Source organism: Taudactylus pleione, unplaced genomic scaffold (genome assembly GCF_031769625.1).
Source record: "Taudactylus pleione unplaced genomic scaffold, aTauple2 ptg000130l, whole genome shotgun sequence".
Lineage (NCBI taxonomy): Eukaryota > Metazoa > Chordata > Amphibia > Anura > Myobatrachidae > Taudactylus > Taudactylus pleione.
In genome coordinates, this window is record NW_028284532.1 from 308,756 (window position 1) to 330,597 (window position 21,842).

A 21,842-nucleotide genomic window follows, 5' to 3' on the forward strand; every position below is an offset into this window, starting at 1 on the left:
GCGTGGCGGTAAAGTGGGCGTGTACTGCTAGGCGTGTCATAAAATTGATTTCCATCCACATGTAAATGAGCCCCAAAGCAGTTAGTAAGATCTACTTATTGATGAAAACACACTGATACTTCTCAGAAAATGCATGTAGCCATAGGGATCATTGGGGCAGATGTATGAAGCTCTGGAAAGTGATAAAGTGCAGAGTGATGAACGACCAACCAATCAGCTCACAACTGTCAGGTTACAGGCTGTGTTTGAAAAATGAGAGGTGGGAGCGGATTGGTTGGTCATTTATCACTCTGCACTTTATCACTTTCCACAGCTTCATACATCTGCCCCATTGTGCCTTATAACCAATGCAGGGAAATTATACTAATGATCCCATTTGAATGTACATATCTCTGTTTTTTCTTTTATATAACAGCTTCATAATGGGGGTAAGGTGAAATGAGGGAGATTGGTAGACTCATCAGGGAGACAGGGAGATTGCTGCTATTTCAGGGAGTCTCCCTGACAATGAGGGAGAGTTGGCAAGTATGGCCTGTACAGATCACACTGATGTATGCATGCTTCTACTATACACGCTGCTGCTGAGGTAGTCTATTTCAAACATTTTTGTCTTATTTGTCTCCCGAGTTTGCTCCATTTACAATCATGTTAGCAGACACGATTCTTGGTACTTGCGAGTTTGGCTGATGGTGTATTGACTTCTATTTGTGTTTTCAGCTGTGGTTTACAGGGGATGCAGTCAGGATACCAGCGGGCTATCCCGCCGACGATATCCCGACACTGTCATCCCGACATGGGACTAAAGATAGGCATCGATATCTCAACGCCTATCATTAGCCCCACTACAAAATCCTGACACCCGGCATACCGAACGAAGGTAAGCCAGGTGCCTTAGCGTTTAGCCGCAGAGGATGGGGAGGGTTAGGTTTAGGGACCCCCGGGGGGACTTAGTGTTAGGCACCCACCCCAGGACGGTTAGGTTTAGGGTTCGGGGAGGGGGGTTAGGTTTAGGCACTAACGGGGGGGAGGTTAGGGTTAGGCACTGGGGGGGAGGTTAGGGTTAGGCACCACTAAGGGAGGGTTAGGGTAGGGAGAGGAGAGGGTTAGGGTGCTTACCTGCTGCAGTCGGTATTTCATTACATACCGATTCCGTTTTACAGATTGATTCGTGTTTTAAAGACCCATGTGTGCCTTTAGTAAATCTCCGTCTTTAAAAATCAGGGAAACCCTCACGGGAATACTAACTCGGCCAGACATGATCCTAGTGGTAAATTTACTAAGAATCTTGTTGGTCCATTGCATTCACGGGGTTGTTTCGCCATTTTTTAAAACTCTGAAACTTACTAAAGGCAAACACCGGTGTAAATCATGATTCTCTCTGCAAAACACGGGTGAAATCACAAATGCAAATAAATACACCATCAACCAAACTCGCAAGTACTTTCCATAAACAGGATTACAAGACAGGAATTTACGAAGAATCATAATTGCAATCACGGGTGTAAATTAAGTAAAATTGATCCAAAACAGAAATCAAAAACAGACCACCTCCGAACAGCATTTTCTGCAGATCAGTGTGATCTGTGTAAGTTTCTGCTTATTTCAAAGCAAATATATGGGTAAAATAAAATAAAAATGGCGTGGGGTTCCCCCTCCCGAGCATAACCAGCACCGGGCTCTTTGAGCCAGCGCTGGTTCAAAAAATATGGGGGACAAAAAATGTAGGCATATTTAATGAACCAGCACCATGCTTTTGGCCCCCTGGGGGGGTAAATGGTGTGGGGTCCCCCGTATTTTTAAAACCAGCTCCGGGCTCCACTAGTTGGGGTGTAATGCCCGAGCCAGGGGACCTGCTTAACGGGGTCCCCGGCCAAAGCATTCTCACTCCACACTAGTCAGCCCAGGCTGGGGATCCCCCCAATAAAAGGGTCCCTCCTCTCCAGTGTACCCCAGTCCGGGGCTATCCTCCGCACCCCCGGCGTGTGGAGTTGATAGGGTTAATAATGTTTGTAAAAATAATATTATCTTTTACAGGGGAAGGTAGTGATCCGAGCAAGCCTCCCTTGCATGCCAGTACTTGTGAAACTACAAGTACCAGCATGAATGGCTATCCCCCATGTAAAATAAATATTTAAAAAAAAGACAGTACACACACACAAACCGTAGGCTTTAATCCTTTATTACATATACACTCACTTAATCACTCACTCATTCACAGTTTACACTCACCTACACTCACACTACATACCCGAATGAAGTTTTGTCGAGAGGTGGAGAGTCTGATAGGGAGAGGTAGAGAATTCCAGAGCTAGGGAGCAGCACATGGAGGCGGGAGTGGGAGGAAGTAATCAGTTGGCAGGAGGGTTGGCATTAATTTGTGGAGAGAAGAGGGAGAGCAGGAGTGTGAAGAGAGATAAGGTCAGAGATGGAAATGGGAGAGGAGTGAGTGAGAGCTTTGTAAGTGCATGTTAGAAGCTTGAATTGGGTTCTGAAAGGGAAGGGGAGCCAGTGTAGGGCTTGTAGGACATGGGAAGCAGATGTAGTAAGCTTGGAGAGGAAGATGAGCCGGGCAGCAGCAGTGAGGTCAAATTGGAGTGGAGAGAGGTGGCAGTCAGGGACGCCAGATAAGAGGAGGTTACAGTAGTCCAATATGGAGATGACCAGTGAGTGGATGATGGTCTTAGTAGCATCCAGGATGAGAAAGGGTCTGATCCTGGAAATATTTTTGAGATGGAAACAGCAGAACTGCGAGAGTTACTGAATGTGTGGTTTGAAGGAGAGAGAAGAGTCCAAGATGACTTCAAGACAGCGCACTTTGGGGCTAGAGGAGATGGTTGTGCTATTAATAGATAATGAAATTGTGGGAAGTGAGGTTATGTGGGAGGGTGGGAAGATGATCAGCTCAGTCTTAGACATGTTAGGTTTAAGAAATGCTGGGACATCCAGGAAGAGATAGCAGAGAGACAGTTGGAGATACGGGTGAGGAGAGAAGGGGAGAGGTCAGAAGAGGAAAGGTAGATATGAGTATCATGAGCATAGAGATGATATTGGAGGCCAAAGGAGTTGTTGACCTCACCTAGGGGCCTATTCATCAACACTAAAATAAAGTTTTTAAGGACATTTTCCTTAAATAACGTTATTTTGACATTCATGAACAGACTTAGCACAGGAGATATCACAGATATCTCCTTGCTAAGTTCCCCTGCGTTAATTTCCACACTCCCCATACATTAGTATGGGCATGTGGAAATTGTGGTATTCATCAAATTCTGAAAATTATGAATTTTCGGAATTTGATGCAGTTACTATTCGCCACTGTGAGGTGGCGAATAGCAGAATCGACTTACCTGTATCCACGTGTGCAGGTCCCCCGACGAGTCCCTCCGGCGCTCTGCTCCGTCCTCAGGCTCCGGAGGCTGGTCGGACATGTGTGCTCCCCAGCAGAGCACAAGAAAGTTTAGAAAAAGAAAAAAAATATATATTTTTTTTCTAATCTGTCAAGTGGTCTGCTGGGAAACCACATGACAGACCAGCAGGACGGAGCCGGAGGCTGCTGCAGGGACAGGTAAGTCGGGGGGGGGGGGGGGTGTAGGGGGGAGGGGGTGGTCGGGGGGGTGCACAAACTTACCGCATCTGTAGGCATGCGCTGGTTTTACAGATGTAACAGCGCATGCGCAGCACTGTTTCCAGATGCGATAAGGTAGTGTAGGCAGGGAAAAGTATCTATTTCCCGAAAAGCTGTCATCGCAAAAATAACAGCTTTTCGGAATAGATACTTATGGAGAGGTGGAATGATGAATTCCACCTATAATTAGGTAGAACTCCATGCGAGTTCTAAACCTAATTATCGCCATCAAATTTTTAGGTTTAATGAATAGGCCCCCTAAAGAGGACATATAGGGGTAAATTTACTAAAGTGAGAGTTTTTAAAAGCCCATAGCAACCAATCAGAGTCTAGCTATTATCTAGTAGAAGGTGCTAGTTAAATGTTAAGTAGAATCTGAGTGGTTGCTATGGGCAACATCTCCACTTCTAAAAACACTCACTTTAGTAAATATACCCCATAAAGAGAGAATAGGAGAGATCTAAGAACAGAACCTTGGAGGACACCTACTGTTAGTGGAAGTGGAGGGGAGTGAAGTCATGAGAGGAGTCAGAGAAGGAACGTCAGAGAGGTAGGAGGATAGCCAGTACAGGGCAGTATCATGTAGACAAAGAAACTGAAGGATTTGTCGGAGGAGAGGGTAATCCAGTGTAAAAAGTAGCTCTAGGGGAGGGTTAGGGTTAGGCACTAGGGGGAGAATTATGGTTAGGTGCTAGGGGGAGGGTTAGACGCTGCTGGGAGGGTTAGGCACTAGGGGAGGGTTAGGGGTAGGCACTAGGGGGAGATTTAGGGTTAGGCACCAGGGGGAGGGTTAGGGTTAGTCACTAGAGGGAGGGTTAGGCACTAGGGGGAGAGTTAGAGTTAGGCTCTAGGGGGAGGATTAGAATTAGGACATAGGGGGAGGGTTAGGCACTGCTGGGAGGGTTAGGCACTAGGGAAGGGTTAGGGTTAGGCACTATGGGGAGATTTAGGGATAGGCACAAGGGGGAGGGTTAGGGTTAGGCAATAGGGGGAGGGTTAGGGTTAGGCACTAGGGGGAGGGTTAGGCACTGGGGGAGGGTTAGGGTTAGGCACTAGGGGGAGGGTTAGGCACTAGGGGGAGAGTTAGAGTTAGGCTCTAGGGGGAAGATTAGAATTAGGCACTAGGGGGAGGGTTAGGCACTGCTGGGAGGGTTAGGCACTATGGGGAGATTTAGGGATAGGCACTAGTGGGAGGGTTTGGGTTAGGCAATAGGAGGAGGGTTAGGGTTATGCACTAGGAGGAGGTTTAGGGTTAGGCACTAGGGGGAGGGTTAGGCACATGGGGGAGGGTTAGGCTCTAGGGGGAGGATTAGAATTAGGCACTAGGGGGAGGGTTAGGTGCTGCTGGGAGGGTTAGGCACTAAGGGGAGGGTTAGGGTTAGGCACTAGGAGGAGTGTTAGGGTTAGGCACTAGGAGGAGGGTTAGGGTTAGGCACTAGGGGAAGGGTTAGGCACTAAGGGGAGGGTTAGAGTTAGGCACTAGGGAGAGGGTTAGGCACTAGAGGGAATGTTAGAGTTAGGCAGTAGGGGGAGAGTTGGGGTTAGGCACTAAGGAGAGGGTTAGGCACTAGAGGGAATGTTAGAGTTAGGCACTAGGGGGAGAGGGGGTTAGGCACTAGGGGGGAGGTTAAGGGTAATGCACTAGGGGGAGGGTTAGGGTTGGCATATTAGGGTTAGGCACTAGGGGGAGGGTTAGGGTTAGGCACTACGGGGAGGATTAGAGTTAGGCACTAGGAGGAGGGTTAGGGTCAGGCACTAGGGGGAGGGTTAGGGTTAGGCTCTAGGAAGATTAGAGCTAGGCAATAGAGGGTTAGGCACTGCTGGCAGAGTTAGTGATGGGCACTAGGAGGAGGGTTAGGGTTAGGCACATGGGGAGGGTTAGGGTTAGGCACTAAGGGGAGGATTAGAATTAGGCACTAGGGGGAGGGTTAGGTGCTGCTGGGAGGGTTAGGCACTAAGGGGAGGGTTAGGGTTAGGCACTAGGAGGAGGGTTAGGGTTAGGCACTAGGAGGAGGGTTAGGGTTAGGCACTAGGGGAAGGGTTAGGCACTAAGGGGGGGGTTAGGGTTAGGCACTAGGGGGAGGGTTAGGCACTAGAGGGAATGTTAGGGTTAGGCACTAGGGGGAGAGTTGGGGGAGAGTTGGAGTTAGGGTTAGGCACTAGGGGGAAGGGTAAGGCACTAGGGGGGAGGGTAAGAGTTGGCATATTAGGGTTAGGCACTAGGGGGAGGGTTAGGGTTAGGCTCTAGGGGGATTAGAGTTAGGCACTAGAGGGAGTGTTAGGCACTGCTGGGAGAGTTAAGGTTGGGTACTAGGAGGAGGGTTAGGCACTAAGGGCAGGGTGAAGGTTAGGCACTAGGGGGATGGTTAGGCACTAGGAGGAGGGTTAGGCACTAGAGGAAGGGCTAGGCACTAGGGGGAGGGTTAGGGTTAGGCACTAGGGGGAGGGTTAGGCACTAGTGGAAGGGCTAGGCACTAGGGGGAGGGTTAGGGTTAGGCACTAGGGGGAGGGTTAGGGTTAGGCACTAGAGGGAATGTTAGGGTAGGCACTAGGGAGGAGAGTTAGGGTTAGGCACTAGGGGGGAGGGTTAGGGTTAGAAACTAGGGGGGGAAGGTTAGGGCTGGCATTGCGATGGAGCCACTGCAGCCATTGGGGCCAGGTACGTGAATGTCAACATGTTCACAATGTTGCCATCTGAAATGTTGCCAGGTAAGTGACTGCTGGGTCACCAGGGACTTTAGGTTGACATTATGTCATATTGACATGTCATCCGTGTAGACATGATGAAAGTCGACATGCTAAGAATGTTGCTGTTTCCCATGTTGATCTGATGCATGTTGACCAGACATTCCACACCCTCACCCAATGTGTACTGGGGCCTTGTGGAGGATGATCACTATTCTAAAAGGTTATAATTGCTGTGTATACACATCTTTAATATTGCAGTTTTTCTGGGGTTTGTGTTGTCATGTGATTGAGCCAACTCTGGTACCTAACACACCAGCCAAGTCTGGAGTGAAACAGATGCAATGTTTAATTATATGTTAAAAACATAAAAAGTATACAGAGTATAATGTTAAGCTACAAAGTACCTCATTGCCTGCTGTTATTTGTGGAACTGTTCGCACCTGGCATGCATATGAATGGCATCATCATAACCCACCCATAAAGTGCCCACAGTGACAGTGGGCTCTATTTACTACAATCAGCATTAAAATGCAGATTGTAGTGTCATATTTCCGACTGAATTTGCATTGTGAATTCAGGAAATATCACAGGGATTAATTAAAAATCCCTTGCAGGGACAGAGCTTGCGATAAAGCTCTGTCCCTGTGGAGGGGCCGCAGCCTTATCACTGTATTTTTCGGAAAAAAATACAGTGACAAGGTTCCGCGCATGCGCCGACCGGCTGCTGCTATTTTTTCACAATTTATATTTAGTAAATCTCAGGCAGATTGCATTTCCCATTACCCTTATGGGAAATGCAATCTGTTTACTAAAATATGTGATAATTAGGGCTTGGAGTAGAATTTTAGGAATTCTACTCCAATTGTCCTTTAGTAACTTTAGGTGAAACTAGAATAATGTGAAAAGGGTGTGAAAACACCCTTTTTCACGTTATTTTAGTAAAAATAATGTTAATAAATAGAGCCCAGTGTGTGAAACAGTGGTTTCTGTACAGTAAGAAGATTTATTATAGAAAAGAAGTAAAATAAGAAATTATAGAGCATTAGACTTCTGAATCTATAAACATTTAATTGTATATGCCTCACTCTGAGGCCTATGGTCCGATTCTCATCACGGCCCTAACTGTGTGGAGTTTGTATGTTCTCCCTGTGCTGAGTGGGTTTCCTCCTTGTACTCTGGTTTCCTCCCACAATCCAAAAAATATACCGGTAGGTTAATTGGCTCCCAACAAACAAATTAACCCTAATGTGTGTGTATGTGTATGAGCATGTGATAGGGAATATAGATTGTAAGCTCCACTGGGGCAGGGACTGATGTGAATGACCAAATATTCTCTGTAAAGCGCTGCGGAATATGTGTGCTCTCTATATATATATACTTGGTAATAAATAAACAAATAAATGTAACATATTTGAATTACCTCATATTATTATTGTTCTGCATAGGAGATGAGGAGACTGATAAATGGTCCCCGGTGGAGTGCGCATGTCTATGTTTGTTTTCCTGAACATCCAGTATATCCAGGTGAGAGACGTGATCATGTCCCAATTCTGTATGTTGTATCTGTACCACCTATGGGCGTAAAACATAAAATGAGTATACAAAAACAAGATTATTGAATATGAATTTAAAGTCCTGCTAATTGTGGTAGCAACAAACATTTTCAGTGGCTAAATAGTAACTTCACAGAAATATATATTTCTTTCTTTGAAAACAACACAAATATTTTGATATGAAGTTTGTTTTCTTTGTTTATTCTCTTCCCCAGATCAGTGTTTGGCTCTCAACCTCTTACTGTACTTCAGCACTTTGGATGCTAGGACATCTTCAGACTTAAGAGCTAGAAAACACTTGCTGTCTTAAAATTGTATTACCAAACCGGTTGAGCTGCTTGTTCCTGTCTGCAGATGCTGATATCATTCACTTTCCAAATCTCTGCACCCTGTTTTGCCAAGGCCTCCAACCTCTGCTTTTTATGTGATACCTAAACTGTGAATTACACTCTGTGATAATGGAATCACCTTTATAAAGCTATATTCTATTCTAATCATGTTGCTCCTGTGCCTTTTCATTTATAACCTAAGGGAAACCTTATCCCACTCCTCTCTATCTGTACAGAACAGATACACAGCTGCAGCAACAATTGGTGCCATTGGGGGAGATGTATGAAGCCCAGAAGCGGTATCAGCGCACGTTAGGTGCGCTGATAACGCTTCTCCCCGATGTATGATTGGGGTCTGGGCGATGAATCGGCGCTGCTACCTACAAGATAGCAGCGCCAAGCGGCAGGGCCATGTATGAACGGTCATAACGCATGACCGTTCGGCCGGCTGTAGCTGTCGTTATCGACAGATACAGCCTGGCACTAGCCTATCCCCACAGCAGGGACAGCGCTATCCCTGCTGCATTGGCTGCCGGCTCCAAGCGGGGATCTCGCGATACTTGCGAGATCCCGCGCATACTCAGTGGAGCTGGCCAGGAAGAGACACAGTGCGCTGCGGTCTCTAACGGGTAGCGCCGGAGGGGGGAGTTAACGCTCCCCCTCTCCGGCCGATGAGATGTTCTTACATCTCATCGGTAGTGCTTCCTGCTTCGCCTCGGTAAAGAGGCGAAGCGGGAAGCGTTATAGCGGCACGGTACGTGCCGCTATAATACATCTACCCCATTATTAGGAGCCAGAAGACGGGATAACTTTTGATTTGAAATAAATATAATACAGAGTATCAAAGCTGGAGACATATTTCACATATCTTTTTCCCACTCATCTGCTCTCAAAAATAATTTCCTTTGTTTCATTTTCACAAGTCAGCAATTCACCTGCACTTTACCAAGCCCCAGGTTCTTCAGAAGCAGAGTGAGACCCTGGTAAGTCAGTGTGTTGTTCTCGCCGTACAGGTGAAACAGTTGCTTTAGGTAATATCCTTGTTCCTTCAACGCATCTTCCAGAGAGGACAAATTTTGATTATTTTCAGGTGTCCGAACCAGCAGATCCTGTTCATGGGTCTGATATCTGCTCAATGTATGATTCTGAATGTTAGCTGTTCCCTGACATGCAGGTAGGGGGTAGGAAGTCCATAGGCCGAACATGAGCACTAACCACGCTTTGTAGAGCAGCATCTGGAATACAGGATCATTTAAATGTAGCACTAATTATACATATGGCTGGCAATAATTTTCAGTTACGGGATACAGTCAGTATCCTGGCAGCTGCAATGCCGGCATTGATATTACCGGCGCCGGAATCCTGGCGCCTTTCACAAACCCAGTGACGACATCCCGACTGCCGGGATACCGAAGGTAAATACCGTCTAGGGATTAGGCACTAGAGTGAGGTTTAGGCAATAAGGGGGTAGGGTTAAGTTTAGGGTGCGGGGAGGGAGAGGTTAGCTTCAGGCACTAGAGGGGAGGTTAGGGTTAGGCACCAAACAGGGAAGGTTAGGGTAGGGAGAGGCGGAGGGTTAGCATACAGAACAACAAGTGTCGGTATGCTAGCTCTGTCGGGATGCAGGTGTCGGGATTCTGACAGCCTGGATCCCGACTGCCGTCTCCTGCACATCGTCTGTGACATCGCCCGTCGGACCTGCAGGCCTAATCCAAACCCTCCCCCAATGTACCTAACCCTAAATATGTTGGGGAAAAAAAAGGATTTTTTTTGTGTCGACCATTTGTGTGTCAACCATTTGAACTTGTCGACCTTTTAACCCTTTCAGCCTACTGCACTGTTAACCTTCTGTCAGTCAACCTTTTGTACCTGTCGACCTTTTAACCATATATAGTACAACGGAACATAAACATCTGCACACATATCATAATTCTATTAATTTAAACCCTGTATTTTTTATTACCCAACTTGATGTATATGTAAATGAATCAGGGGTGCTGCCAACCGACAAAGAAAATATTGAGGTATCACAAAAAGAGAGAAAGTAAAGACTTGTCTTCCTATGTGGCGCACTTGTGGATAACTATATAAAATATAACTTCTTTATTGGATATACATTAAAAATTCCAATCGGAATGAGTGCCAGCGAAATAAAATAAAAGAAAATAAATTTTGGTGAGACTATTTGTAAAGAAAGAATGTGATATTAAAATTGAAGAAATAACCCTGCCGTGTGAATTTATTTCATATTCATATTATCATTGTTATTCATGCTATATAAAAATAGACGACATGATATACAGGGCTTCTGTGTTAATTAATGGAAAATCTGCTCTATTCCTATTGTGTGAACATTATTGGGGTCTATTTTCCCCTCCAATCGATGTTCATAAAAATAAAAAGTGGCAGTGTATTACAATGTGGCCAGTAGTTCAAATGTGGTTCTATCTGAACCCTACTATACTTTTGTAGTGTGATTAAATAATTATTAAGATGTGTCTCTATTAGGAAGATATTATTGGACACATTATAACATTAACTGTAATCATTAATTCAATTGGTAAGATATTGACTGATAATATTAACCATTCTTAGATGTTTAGCTTATGACACTAGTTCTTGGTTATAGGAGGTAAAGAGTTTAGTTATGCTTATTATTGGATAGATACAAATTTCTCATAATGTTATTGCTATTAGATTATAATACACATGTTACCAAAATCAATTGAAATCCACATATGTAAAATATATACATTGTCCTGTAACTGGACGTTTGCCACATATACACAAAGCTCCTGTAAGTTAACATATGACACACAGATATTGTAGCTTCCTTTAACTAAAAGGATCATATGTTTGTTGTTCTATGCTACATTGTGGTGGTGACTTGTTATTTGAAAGATAAGAGCACCGTACAAATGTATAATTTGCAACAATGTTGCCAGTTACCTTCGGCTCAAATAACATGAGACACAAAGAATTAAGCTATTATGCTGTCCTGTAACTGGACAGAGCTACAATGCTGTAATATTATTCATGTATTTAATTAAAGCATGGATTACACACGGCGGGTGTACCACCGACGCGCGTTTCGCTGATTAGCTTTATCAAGGCAAAAGCTTTTGGCGCTCTTATCTTTCAAATAACAAGTCACCACCACAATGTAGCATAGAACAACAAACATATGATCCTTTTAGTTAAAGGAAGCTACAATATCTGTGTGTCATATGTTAACTTACAGGAGCTTTGTGTATATGTGGCAAACGTCCAGTTACAGGACAATGTATATATTTTACATATGTGGATTTCAATTGATTTTGGTAACATGTGTATTATAATCTAATAGCAATAACATTATGAGAAATTTGTATCTATCCAATAATAAGCATAACTAAACTCTTTACCTCCTATAACCAAGAACTAGTGTCATAAGATAAACATCTAAGAATGGTTAATGTTATCAGTCAATATCTTACCAATTGAATTAATGATTACAGTTAATGTTATAATGTGTCCAATAATATCTTCCTAATAGAGACACATCTTAATAATTATTTAATCACACTACAAAAGTATAATAGGGTTCAGAAGAACCACATTTGAACTACTGGCCACATTGTAATACACTGCCACTTTTTATTTTTATGAACATCGATTGGAGGGGAAAATAGACCCCAATAATGTTCACACAATAGGAATAGAGCAGATTTTCCATTAATTAACACAGAAGCCCTGTATAACATGTCGTCTATTTTTATACAGCATGAATATCAATGATAATATGAATATGAAATAAATTCACACGGCAGGGTTATTTCTTCAATTTTAATATCACATTCTTTCTTTACAAATAGTCTCACCAAAATTTATTTTATTTTATTTTATTTCGCTGGCACTCATTCCGATTGGAATTTTTAATGTATATCCAATAAATAAGTTATATTTTATATAGTTATCCACAAGTGCGCCACATAGGAAGACAAGTCTTTACTTTCTCTCTTTTTGTGATACCTCGACCTTTTAACCATGTCATCCTATTGCATGTTGATCATCTGGTGTCGACCTACTGATTGTCGACCTTTACATTGTCGATCTTCTATCCAGGTACCAATAATTTCATCTAGAACTGTTGCTCCATTACTGTGTATCCCTGTTTTCATAACGTGCTCTTATAAAGCCTGCATGGGCACGGACCCCCTTAGCAGGTATTGCCTTGGAGAGCTCGCCTGCGGTAATGTACCTTGCACCACACTGCACACTGGAGAGGGGTTAAATATGCATGCATCCTCCTCAGCACTGTCTTACAATTAACTAATATTAAAATACAGTATGTGTGTAAAAATGATGTTTTTAGCTATGGTTTCAGAGTTTATTAACCCCTCTCATGGTATAATCAATGACCCTAATCATGGAAGCCGGTAACCAGTGCTCAGGCCAGAATCCCAGTGCCGTATACACTTTTCTCCTTACTTTAGCATTCAGTGTTCTCCAGAATAAATGTCATTATAAAACCCAATACACCGTTTTTTGAAAGATGTAAATAGCATAGACAGATGTACTTTTTAAATGTATTTGTATTATTTATATAGTCCACCACTAAATAAGCAGCAGTTGATGTATGACAGAGAACAATGTGTAACATTTCCAATAAAATGAATACTTATGTTCAATTTTTGTCTAACTTGTTGGGCTATTTACCAGGCGTTAGTTACTATGGGATCTATGTACTAAGCCTTGGAGGGAGATAAAGTGGATGGAGATAAAGTACAAACCAATCAGCTCCTGTCATTTTTCAAACACAGCCTGTAAAGTGACACGAGCTGGTTAGTTGGTACTTTATCTCTCTCCAAGGCTTAGTACATAGACCCCATGTCCCATACAGACTATCGGTGGTGCAGGCAAACTAGTTTGCTGAAATGAGATCATTTGCCGCTGCATTAAGCTAACGGTGAAATACAAAATGAGAACGTGTCTGGCCGTGGCAGCCCCTTATTAGAAGTGCTGGCCCAACAAGCAAATTGGTTAGATATGAACTTAAAAATGCAATATAATTTGTCACTTACCAGAGAAACCCCTCATAAATAATGAATAGGCCCCTAATACTTTATGTTACAAAATCAGATACATTAGACTGACCATATTTTGTGTATTATTGTATTGTACTGCTATGATTCTTTAACGTTAAATGTTAAATAAAGAGGAGCAATTGCCTTTTTCTCCTCTCCATAAGTATGGAGCGTATTGCAGGTGTTTCACATATGTTTGAGGATATTAGCAGAAAAAAGTTTTAAAACAATATAAAAATAAAACAAAGTCTTGAATATGAAGAAAGCGCTCACCATACACATGTACAAACATACCAGTGTCAGTATCGCTGTGTTGTTGTCAGACACTTACCAGTTGTGGGAATAGTCCTGTAGAAGCTGGTGCTCATGCTTTTCCCTGCCGCACAAAGAAGCTGTCACATGTCCCACTCTAGTCCACATCAAAGCTGCAGTAAAGTGACTAGTACTGTTTGTTTTTCCACCCCCTAAACTCGCCCATTGAAATACAGATTTAGCCTTGGATGGTGGAAGGGGGAAGGACCCTGACTCTAACACACATAGCAAAGTTAATGTTTAAGTCTGTCATCAAAAGTTTTCCAGTATTAGCCCATTCCTGAGTGTAAAGACTGTATCTAGGTATACTAAAGACAAAGAAGTTACATAATAAATTTTAAGCTGCATACACACACAACGATTTTGTTACCAACGATTTTATGAACGATTTTATGAACGATTTTCTGTCAGATTATCTGTCAGATTTTTTAAAGTGTAATAAACGATTTTTTGGAACTACAAACGATTTTTGCATATTCCCTTAATGAAAATCGTTCAGTTGACAAGTCTGACTGAACTACAAACTACAAACGTGAACGTGCATGAATGATAATCGTTCATCGTTTGACTCAGAAAGTGAACGATTTTTTCAAAAGATTATCGTTAAACTATATCGTTTAATGATAATTGTTCAAAAAATCGTTGTGTGTGTATGCAGATTAAGAGTCATATACTCTGGCACATATCTAGCAATAGGAAGACACATTTAGAAAAACTGAGAAGCAGAAATATAAACGTAAAACCTCTTTACCACTTCCTTCAAAATATATAAATAGTTTTATACATGTATTTGACTCCTTTCAACATGGAGCATGTGAATACATTTCCACTTAAAACGACACTATTGTCAAAAGTACAACGATGACAAGTGACAATTCAGCACAGAATTGGGTTAGTACCATATGTATATGGGGAAGCACAACATAAATTAGTTGTTTCCACATGATTATTTTTTTTCTCCCTATTTTTACTGTTAGGTACAAAGGTCATATTATTATTGTACATACGATTGTCTATGTGACATAGTACAGTGTTTACCTTTCATTACTGCAGAAAGCTGCTCTGTAATCCACCTCCCTTGCGTAGCATTTGCTTCCTACACCGGTAAATCCAGCAGAATCATTTGATATTAGAGCAATACAGGGACTTTGTACAAAAGCTTCAGGTTAGGACCCAACTAAATCCACCTGTTATCACCTCACTTACAGGTGAGAGGACACTGCTCACATTTCAATAGATCAAATTGCATTGGCAGGAAATTACAGTGTGAAAAATTAACTTCACACTGCAGACATTAACGCCACCTGTTGGCACTAATAGATCTGTACAGCTCACCTGTCTCATAAATCTGTTGTGTATTTACTCTCACAGTTATTGGGTACAAAGGTGTGCAAAGGTGTGCGAATAATAATAACCATTACTGCTTTCTTGGTAGCACACATAAAAATTAAAATAGCAACCTCTTTGCACTAGTTGCTACATGTTGAAGAAAAACTTCTGATGGTTGCATAGATAAGGGATTACTGATTTATTAACAGATATATGAGATATCCGAATTAAGGCACACATCCACTAGAAGACAGGCAAATGTCTGCACGATTACGACATTGTAATCGTGCAGTCGTTTCTCAGTGTACAAACACTTAACGCTGTGCCTACACTGAACGAGCAGTCGTTCAGTGTAGGCACATCAATCATCTGAAAACGTCTTGAACCTGACATTATCATCAGGTTGTACAACATATTTGTCCGATGATAGATGTCTAAACGACCAGCGGGAGCGCACATCGCTGGTGGTTGTAGACAATCTCCAAACGATTTTCAAACGATTATTGAACGATTGAACGATAATGATATCATTATCGTTCAATTGCTCAATTTAATCGTCTAGTGGGTGTGTGCCTTGAGGAGCAGACTAAATTTGCTGCGAGGGTCCATTGCAGACCTCGCATTCTACCATATTGCAGGATATCTGGGCAGGGTCATAGAGCTGCGAGCAAAAACTGCGCTCACGCTGTCTCCTTGGTCCTTTCCCAATTTCCCATAGTAACAGAGATGTGCGACCTCTGACCCAATGCTCCTCCTGAGCATGCTCAGCTTCTTCTTCCTCCAGACACCATAAAAGTAGGGTTAGCCATCGATGAAAAACAAAAGTGGAACCATCAATGGTATGAAACTAAGAAATGTCACATCATCGATGGTTCCTACCATTGAAGATTTGCGCATGTGCTCCGCAGATTCCTAGATCCCATGCATTCCCCACACGCAACAGAGCGAGTGCACTAGTGCAGTCAAGCCGACTCGCCCCTCTATGAAACTATGGCTGTAAAGTCAGGACACACAGCTAGAAGAGGGCTCGTGAGGGAGGCAGCAGAAGCAGTGTTGTAGAGAGCCATGCCAGGCCAGGGGGCTATGGCATGGCTCTCTACTAATCGTAGTACCCATAGCCAAACCCTTAGGATTAAAAACAATGTGTGTTGGGGAGGGGGGTGCTGTGAGCCCCTCAGCCCAGCGCAAAGGCAGGGGGGTGTGATCAGTGTGATTGCTCCTCCCCACAGGCATAGGAGACTGGAGCAGCTGCTACTCAGCAGCCGCGAGCATTCTTTCACTGCAGTCCAGCACACAGCGTGAAGTAAGAGGGAGGGGGGCAGCACCGGGTCCCTGCAGCAAACCCAGGCCTGGGTAATCAATATCCACTCCCCCCCTCTCGGCATCCCTGGGCAGAAAGCCAGTGGTGGGCCTACCCACCAATCCCAACAGCACTGATGAACTGTTACAACACAACACTCACTGTTTGTACAAGTGTTAAGCAATGTGGTGCGCTGCTTGGAGGACTTGGAGCTGGCGCTGCAGCACAGGGCTGCTACTGGCTCACAGCCTAGTAGCAAACAGCGTTTACATTTTCAGATACACCTGCGCTCTTCTACACCCCCTTTCCCCCTGTTACCACCCCCAAACTCGGACTACCTGTCACTCACTTTGCAAATGGTTCCTATGTACAGACGTAATGGCAATCCAATGCACAGTGTGGGTTTCACGCATGTGCAGTTGCAAACAATCACTCAATCTACAAAAATATCGGTTTAGTGTAAATCACCGAATCAGGTCCTAATTCTATAATGTTACTTCCTCACTCCATTATCATCCTAACTATGCAATAATACCCTTATTAGTCCCTAAACAATGATCAGAGTGCAAATGAGGGAGGGGGCATTGCCACTGTATAGGAACCATTCTTCTTGAAGACCATTATGACTGCCTGGCACAATATAAGGCCTCTCATGCACATCATTGTTAGTTTGCAGAAAACTGCAGAGAATCACCCAGAAATGGTTGAGAAATGAAAAAAAAAAATGAAATTTCCATAGAGATCACTTGCTCCCTGCACAATGTCCTGTGTCTGTATAAATGAGCGTATGGGAATTGGATCAAAATGGCAAAGGCTTCCATGTGTAATTTCTCTATACAGCCATGTGTATAAGCCCACAATGTACACACTCACGATCAGGGCCGTAACTAGGGTAGGGTGACCTGTGCCAGGGCACAGGGCACCACAGGGCAGTGGGCGCTGTTTGGGCCTCCCAATTTTCTGTTTATTATCATTCTCACTTGTAGCTTCTTCTTCTTTTATCCCCAACATCTCCTGGCCTCCCCTATCTCTTCCCTGGCCCTTCCCCATGAGGCCATGGCCCTTTTTTGGGTGCATGTCTTATGTCTCTATTTGAAAAACAGGGAGCGGTGGGTACCAATGATCTTTCTGGCACAGGGCACCAAAAAGTCTGTTATGGCTCTGCTCACGATCATGTTTTGGCTTTGCCTCCGATGGCTCTGTTCTAGTGATCACATCATGAAATGATGTAACCATGTAAGCGGGGCTTGTTTTTCATTTTTTAAATTAGTTTTATTTCTAAGGTTTTCAAGTGTACATAGAAAACAAAGAAATAAAATCACTCAACATTATTTTTTAGCACTGAACTATGCAAGTACATTCACATTGAGACAAAGTGGCCTACTACGGAACTACTGTGATTATTAAGTATCCATATCGCTGCATATATTTTTGCTTTGATTGAGTAATACTTTATTAATTTGCCATTTTAAAACATGTAACATATAATACAACATAAAATAAAACAGGCATAACCCAACAACATATCAAAAATTCAATACCAATTCCAACATTCGGTGAATAGAACCAAAGCACCTAGAGGCAAATTGGAATACACTTCCACATTGAACCACCACTAGCTATAGCAATATATATGTTCTAAATATAGTGACCTAAAACATATCAACAACTATAACGATTAAACGTAACAATAATTATCACAATTACAACTACCTTAAACAAAATAAATATTAACTATGGTGAAATCTATATAGTTATTATGGGTATCAAAATCACTAACAAATCAACTATAAATTTATTATTCTCAAATATAATTACCACAACCTTGATGACTATAAATATAGTGTTCGTAAATATGAAAGTGTACTTTACTGATTATAAGTATTGATCAGAAATGTATTTACTACAATTACAATAACTATAAGTGTATTATCTATATGCGTAATATCTATAATTTTACTAACTAATTATATAGTGGCAATAATAGTGGCTATGAATAACTAATTAATTACCATTATTAAACTCTATATAATATGTCTCTATAAATATAAAACTACTAATATACTAACTATGAATACAACTTTTATACACTTAATAATAAAGAACCACAGTACAACCAAAATATATAATTCATGAAAACTTATATACTTGAAGACATTTTTTAAAAATGTCTATTCTCATGTAAAACGTAATAGCTATCTTATTCTACAATATACATTTTATGCCTATATGTAGCATCACTTGTATATACAAAAACAACTGAAAGGCAGAGAAAGAAAGAAACCAAAAAAGTAGAGATGTTACCCATAGCAACCAATCAGATTCTACTTATAATTTATCTAGCACCTCCTAGAACAGTGGTTCTCAAACTCTGTCCTCAGGACAGGTCACGTTTTGCAGGTCACCCAGCAGGTGCACAGGTGTACTCATTACTCACTGACACATTTTAAAAGATTCACAGGAGGAGATAATTATTTCACTTGTGATTCTATGAGGAGACCTGGAAAACATGCACTGTTTGGGGTCCCGAGGACAAAATTTGAGAACCAGTGTTCTAGAAGATAATAGCTAGAATATGATTGGTTACTATGGGCAACATCTTCACTTCTAAAAACCCGCACTTTAGTAAATATACAGTACCCCATAGTGTTTACAGATAAATCTGAAAATGTGCATGATACAATGAGGGAAATGTCACTACAAATTCAAATCTATTTATATTTTAGGAACACTCCCTTTATTATTGTAAACTTTTCAAAATAACTAAGTTTAGACTAATTTATGGCTTAAATTACTCACGATGGGACATGTCTTTATGGCGTGTTACTTTTGTGTATTTGAAGCTTTTTGGTTCTCATTGTTCTCATTGTTCCCAATGCACTTTTTGTATAGGACAAACCCCAATGCATCTCATTATGGGCCGTATTCAATTTGAAGCGAAAACTCGTTATCTCATTTTCGCCTGTTTCAATTATCCCCGTATTCAATTTCAAAGAGTTTTGCGAAAAGTCTTTGTTAAAAAACAGGGATAACTTTTCACCATGTTTTACATGGCGAAAAAAAGTGTATAATTGGGGTTCCCTAAAAGTATTCTGTGTCAAAAAAAAAAAAAAATTGTCAAGACACCCTAAAATATTAACTTTAATTTTGGGGGCGAAAAAAAATAAATGTTGAGGGACAAACTTCTAAACTAACGCAATTTATTCCTGAGGACCCCCATGTAAGCGGCAGGTGTTTTCTTCATTGCGGGTGGTAGCGGCAGGTGCATTTTTTAAGAATTTTAAAAATCATTTAAGGGACTTAAAAATATGCTTACACCGATTTTCATGTACCCCAAATTTGATGGAAGTAGTTTTTTTTTTTGCCGAAAAAAAAGCTAAGTGCTATTCTGCACCCCTTCTTCTGAGGCGCATTTATGCACCTGCCGCGGCTGTTTAAAGCCCCCAATTACCTTCAGCAGGCAAAAATGGGGGTACCCACAGTGATCCCCCATGTCTGGACATCTTTAGGGGGGTCCAAGGAAAATTTCCAAAAAAATCCCTGATTTTTTTGATACTTACCTTCCCGCCGGGTCCCGTTTTCACACGATCCTAATTGAATACGGGGATAAAGCAGGCACGCACCCGATACTTTATCCCCGAAAAACCTGCGATGATGGCGAAAAGTCCGACCTCTGACTTTTCGCCATCAAATTGAATATGGCCCTAAGTGTAGGACAAGCAGGGGAGGATTGGGAATTTAAAGTGGCCCTGGAAAAAACTGTGAAAGTGGCCCTATGTGCGCACACCTGGAAAATTGGGTGAAGCCTCGTGGCCTAATGTGAAATGCCATTCCCAAAAGCCACTCCCCCCACTTTAGCCATGCTGGGGGTATGCCCACCACTCCAGGAGCTGATGAGCGTGCCCACAGTCCCTCTCTCCAGTGAATAAGCACAGCAAGTATGTAAATGACAATGAGTATTTTCTTACCTATATGATTTCTCTGCAACGGCGGAACCTCTGAAGAAATTGATCCTCCCTGGACAGGCAGTGTCTTGAGTCGTTATTCATTATTCACACAGGAGATAACATGGTCTGGAAGCCGCCTGTTTGTGTCGCAATAAAGCCAATGTCATCATCATGCAACATAGGTTCAACCAGATAATACATAGTTACAGAAGTTTTGGGGCAGGACAAAATGTGAGTTTCCCATATAAAACAATTTTATATTAATAAAATATATTTGGTCATTTGGTGCCATTTGTATCAGTAATATGGTTTCATTAGAATTGTTGTCTTACTGATGATTACTGTCCCCCCAGTCTTTTCTTCTAATAGCACCAGCGGTCCTACAGTCCTACAGTCCTCTATGTGTGTCTCCAGCACCATTGCCTTGGTGTGTCTCCTGCCCATCCCCCCTATGTGTCTCTCCAGTGCCACCCCGTTTCTCTCCAGCACCATCCTTCTGTCTCCCCAACGCCATCATCCTACATCTCCCCAGCTCCATCATCCTGTTTCTCCCTAGCACCATCCTCCTTCCCTAGCATAGAATAGCCCCCCTCCCCCACAGACAGATCCTCATCTCCCTCTAGCACAAAATGACCCCGTTCCACAGACAGATTATCATCTTCCCCTAGTACAGCAGACCCCCCTCTCCCTCAGATAGATCATCATCTTTCTCTAGCACAGAATAGCCCCCTTCCCCTCAGACAGATCATCATCTCCCTTTATCAGAAATTGACCCTAGCACAAAATGACCCTGATCCAGACAGATCATCTCCCCCTAGTACAGCAGACCCCACTCCCCCTCAGACAGATCATCATCTTCCCTTAGTACAGAAGACCCCCTCCCCCTTAGACAGATCATCTCCACTAGCACAGAATAGCCCCCTCCCCCTCATACAGATCATGATTTCCCCTAGCACAAAAATAGCCCCCCTCCCCCTCTGACAGATCATCTCCCCTTAGCAGAAATTAACTCCCTCCGACCCTCCCCCAAAGACAGATTATCTTTTCTTAGTACAGAATACCCCCACCCCCCGGTGGCCCCCCTCTCAGATCATCATTAATCCTCCCCAGGGCCCCCACCCCATACATCCCCCCCTGACACAGATGGGAGGTATCATCTCTCCAGACTCCATCCCCTATCAGCCCGACTTGTCATATCACCTGACACAGTAAGTCCTGCATGATGCAGGTCACAGTGCCCATGGTAGTGTTCGAGTCTCTGAAACAGCCAGCCCAGCCCCATTGTCCCCAGTGCACTATGGGCGACTTCCCCAGCCGGGGATCTCATGATTTTTAAATAAACCCCCAGCCCAGGTCTTCCTGAATCCTGGACTGTCTACCAGGCACTGCAGCCAGTCTCCTCTCCACTCTGCCCCCTCCCCACTTCACAGCCTGGGGAGGGGACAGAGTGGAGAGGAGACAATTAGGCTGACTGCCTGGGCGGCCCCCGGCACGGCAACTTACCCCACACCAGCCACCACCCGTGGACCCGTGCCAGTGCACTTCTCCTCGCTGGGGTCGCAGCGTCTTATGCAGCGCGTCAGCAGTGGTTCTGGGTGGGGTTTTAATAGGACAGCCTCTTCTCACGATAGAGGCTCCGGTGGGCCTCGGGCAACTCACGGTAACAGGCAGCCTGTCATGCTAAAAAGAAATA

General features: G+C 43.0%; 1 protein-coding gene across 1 annotated transcript in view; it reads right to left on the minus strand.

The window, feature by feature from the left end:
* The window catches only part of SLC39A5 (solute carrier family 39 member 5), a 42,000-nt gene extending 27,328 nt beyond the window's left edge, over positions 1-14,672 (minus strand). Inside the window, exons 1-3 of the mRNA XM_088473133.1 lie at positions 14,612-14,672; positions 9,131-9,430; positions 7,734-7,885 (exon numbers count right to left, since the gene is read on the minus strand). Coding sequence (XP_088329259.1) covers positions 7,734-7,885; positions 9,131-9,430 — 452 coding nt within the window. The 5' untranslated portion in view covers positions 14,612-14,672. The remainder of the gene's footprint in view (positions 1-7,733; positions 7,886-9,130; positions 9,431-14,611) is intronic.
* Between the last annotated feature and the right edge of the window lie 7,170 nt (positions 14,673-21,842).